Source organism: Saprolegnia diclina (genome assembly GCF_000281045.1).
Source record: "Saprolegnia diclina VS20 unplaced genomic scaffold supercont1.98, whole genome shotgun sequence".
Lineage (NCBI taxonomy): Eukaryota > Oomycota > Saprolegniomycetes > Saprolegniales > Saprolegniaceae > Saprolegnia > Saprolegnia diclina.
This window is the reverse complement of record NW_008246165.1, coordinates 28,283-31,633: the sequence shown is the minus strand read 5'-3', so window position 1 is coordinate 31,633 and position 3,351 is coordinate 28,283. Positions and strand designations below refer to the sequence as shown.

At 59.7% G+C, this 3,351-nt stretch overlaps 2 protein-coding genes and 1 non-coding gene across 3 annotated transcripts; all 3 read right to left on the bottom strand.

The window, feature by feature from the left end:
- Positions 1–747: 747 nt before the first annotated feature.
- Positions 748–1,974, bottom strand: SDRG_15652 (hypothetical protein; the record flags this gene model as incomplete). The annotated part of the gene is made up of 1 exon (XM_008621831.1): positions 748–1,974. One exon carries the CDS (start codon positions 1,972–1,974, stop codon positions 748–750), a length of 1,227 nt encoding a protein of 408 aa, XP_008620053.1.
- A 57-nt stretch (positions 1,975–2,031) lies between these two features.
- Positions 2,032–3,036, bottom strand: SDRG_15651 (hypothetical protein; the record flags this gene model as incomplete). The annotated part of the gene is made up of 1 exon (XM_008621830.1): positions 2,032–3,036. One exon carries the CDS (start codon positions 3,034–3,036, stop codon positions 2,032–2,034), a length of 1,005 nt encoding a protein of 334 aa, XP_008620052.1.
- Positions 3,037–3,274: 238 nt separating this feature from the next.
- On the bottom strand, positions 3,275–3,345 carry SDRG_15650. The gene has a single exon. It is a non-coding gene; the product is annotated as a tRNA-Gly (tRNA).
- Between the last annotated feature and the right edge of the window lie 6 nt (positions 3,346–3,351).

Here is a 3,351-nt window from a genome sequence, read left to right as displayed (position 1 = left end):
CGGCGTGGCGCTCATGTTGCTGTTGTTGTGGTTGCGAGCAAGTTGCAAAGTGAGTCGTTCAACCGGCATCGTGGGTCAGAGTAGGTCGAGCTAGAGAAACGCAAAGACACATTTGTAAACGCCCCATGGACAAGTCCGTCGTCCTGGCGCCACTTGACACCGATTTCGACCAATCGGTTTGCAATCGTCCCGATCCAAGCCGCTGATTGCGTCATCTGCCGCACCAACTTCAACTTGCCGTTGCCAGCAACCACGGCCACGTCCCGACCGCTGGCGCGCTGCGAGTGGCGCTTCTCGTACTGCATTCATGCTCCTAGAGTGCGCAAGGGTGCTTCACTCGTCATTCGACGTGCGTATGGCTGCGGACGCGCTGCGACCTTGGGTGCTGGCGCCAGTGACAACAGATGGCGGCAACCCATACAAATCGGGGCGCTTGCAAATTTGAGGTCTCTGCCATGATCGACGTCGTTCGAGGACCACTCGCAACGTGCGTGGGCGTTGCTGTTGCTGTGCATGCCATCTTTGCGGTCGTCTCGCGGAGCCGGCATGGCGTTGCGACAAGGGACTAGTCGTCTCTTGGATTCATGCTGCCGATTCGAGCAGGACACGTTGGTCAGCGTGAGTTTGCTGACTGGTAGCTACATGCTCGTTCTCTGGTCTGTTGAGGCTTACGACGACTTTCGAGAGCTACGATTTAATGGCGTATCATGACAACAGAGCTATAAGAGGACTTTACGATTGGTGTTATTACGACGAGCGTGGCATGATGTAGGCGTCCTGGAGCTTGCTACTCGACGCGGTAATGATGCTCGCAGCGTTCCGCAGCAGCTCGTGCTCGAGGCTGCTTAGATCGCACCATGAGAGGAGCAGTCGGCCTGCATGGAACAAGCGCGGAATGATGTTGTCGACACTGAGGTCGGGCACTTTGGACAGCATTGGCATCATTTCCGCTGCGATATCCTTGGCCACGTCGGTCAAGACTGTGCTCATTGCCATCAAATCGAGCTGGATGAACCGGCGCCACTCGTCGTCGGCCACGCGCCAGAGTTTGCGGAGATCCGGCAGCGTCCCGCCCTCGCGCACGGGCAGCGGCTGCATGCAGGTAGCATATCGGTACGCGTGGCTCAGGTCCGAGAAACTCGTGCCCACGACGTCGCGATGGCGCGTGATGGATCGTCCGAGGGCCTTCTGGAGGTTGCTGCGGCGGTCTTGCTTCTCACGGTGGGCAGCGTTCGCACGCAGCGTCTCGAGCGCACGGTCGGGCGACGCGCGCATGGCCTTGGTCACAGTGTTCAAGGCAAAGCCGCTCGAGAGCTCAAAAGCGGCGACGAAATGCCCTGGCGCCGTCGGGATCCCCGTCGGGAAGACGTGCTTGTCTCGGGCGAGCAAGTCGAGCAGCATGTCGAGCTCTACAATAGGCAAGATCCGGTTATGAATGCGCAGCGCATTGTAGAGATGGAGCACGAGCCGGCCTTGGCCCACGTCATTGAGCAGCATGTGCCCGGCGAGACCCGTAAAGACGGTCGACGACGTGAGGAGGCATTGGCCGGCCATGTACGGGTTGAACCACCACATATCGCGCAGCGCCTCGGATGGGAAGATGCGCAACTTGGTCGTCGTCACGCCCAGGATCTTGACGTACCATCCCGATATCGAGTGCAGCATTGAGGTGTTGATGCCGTCCGTCTTGTCGCTTTGTATGCGCAAGAGGGTCGACTTGTACTGCTGCTTGAGCGCGCGCTTCATCGAAGGTGCGAGCGAGGCGTCGTCGACCAGCAGCATGGCTTTCAAAAGACAGTGGGTCGCGACGACGAGCGTCATGTCGACAACGCTGCCGTGGCTGCGCTTCTTCAAGAGCGACCACAAAGGGCTGACGGGCGCCAACTCGGGCGGCAGCGAAAGTGAGTCCCCGTCCACTAAAGCCCGCAGACGAGGCACCATCTGGGCAACAAACACCTGCGCCAGCGAGCGCATCGAGGTTCGATCGAGCGCAAAATCGTCGGCGAGGGCGGCGACGGGGGACTCGTACACTTACGTGTAGTGCACGCTCCAGAGGTCGCTGCCGTGCCGCATTTGCGCCACGCCGGGCAGTGGCGCGGCGGCGTCGGCAACGAGCATTGCATGGAGCGCTTTGGCCTCCGACTTGGTCGTCGTAAGACGCGTGGCGAGGCCCGTTCCAAGCTCTTTCGTGCGGACAACCGAGGAGCGCCGTATGAATTCACACACCTCGACCGCATATGCGAGGTCCACGCCGTGTTGGAGCACAAGCGACCGCAGCGCGTCGCTATTGCTCACCAGCACATTAATGGTACTGAGCGAGTCGAGGTACGGGAGCTCGAGTGTCAGCGTCGACGCGAGCGATTGGGCGACGTGGACGGCGTGGTTGGTGACGATCGTCGCAGCGACAAGCGATGTTTTGCCGTCCTGGAACGCAGTCCAGACAGCATCGACCTCGTCCAAAAGCTCGTCGAGGTCCTGGAGAAAGCACGTCGCGCGAAACTGATCGGCTTCGAGCTGCGCGAGTGCTGTCTCTTGCGACGTCGGCGCGGCAGGCGGCACGAACGCCGCCACATCAAACGCTGGCATAGAAGCATCGATCGTATCGTCGTCGTCGTCCAGCGCTAATGCTTTAAACGTGTTGGAGAGATCGTCGGTGGCGGCGGTCGGTGGCGATGGACGGTCCGGGGTCAGCGTGGCCTGCATGGCCCGGAGCAAAGTGAGAAAGTGCAGATGGCCGTCGTCGCGCGGCAAGCACTTGGTCGCTTGCCAGCGCAGGCGAATACTCGTCGCAAGGTTGCGCCAGACATCGCGTGGGACGGCGACGCCGGCCTCGGCGACCGCGACGGCGGCTGCCCAGATCTGGCCGGTCGTCCACGTGTCAATGGGCGCCTTCAGCTTCGACTTTGACTTTGCCTTCTTGTAGGCTTTGGACGCGGCGCGCTCGAGCCACGTAAGCACGGCGTCGGTCGCTGCCTTGTAGCGGTGCCATCGGCCGTAGGAGCCATCCGCCGATGTTGAAGCCATTGCCACTGCCATGGCCCTGATTGGAAAGAGGCAGAATCCGAATCTTGGCCTAGTTTTAGGCCAATGGCCTCAGCGACATTCTTCAGCTTGTCATAAGCGAGAGATGGGCCAGGTCGCTGCATTCATGCAGCCAGCGCACCAAGAATCTTGGTGCCCAACAGTACAACTTGTACTGCTGTTTAAATGCAGGGTCGTACTCTGTGAAAATTGGCAAAAATGAAAAATGGCCCAATCAAATCCCAAAAATATATGCGCCATCCGGGAATCGAACCCGGGGCATCTCGATGGCAACGAGATATTTTACCACTAAACCAATAGCGCACGCTT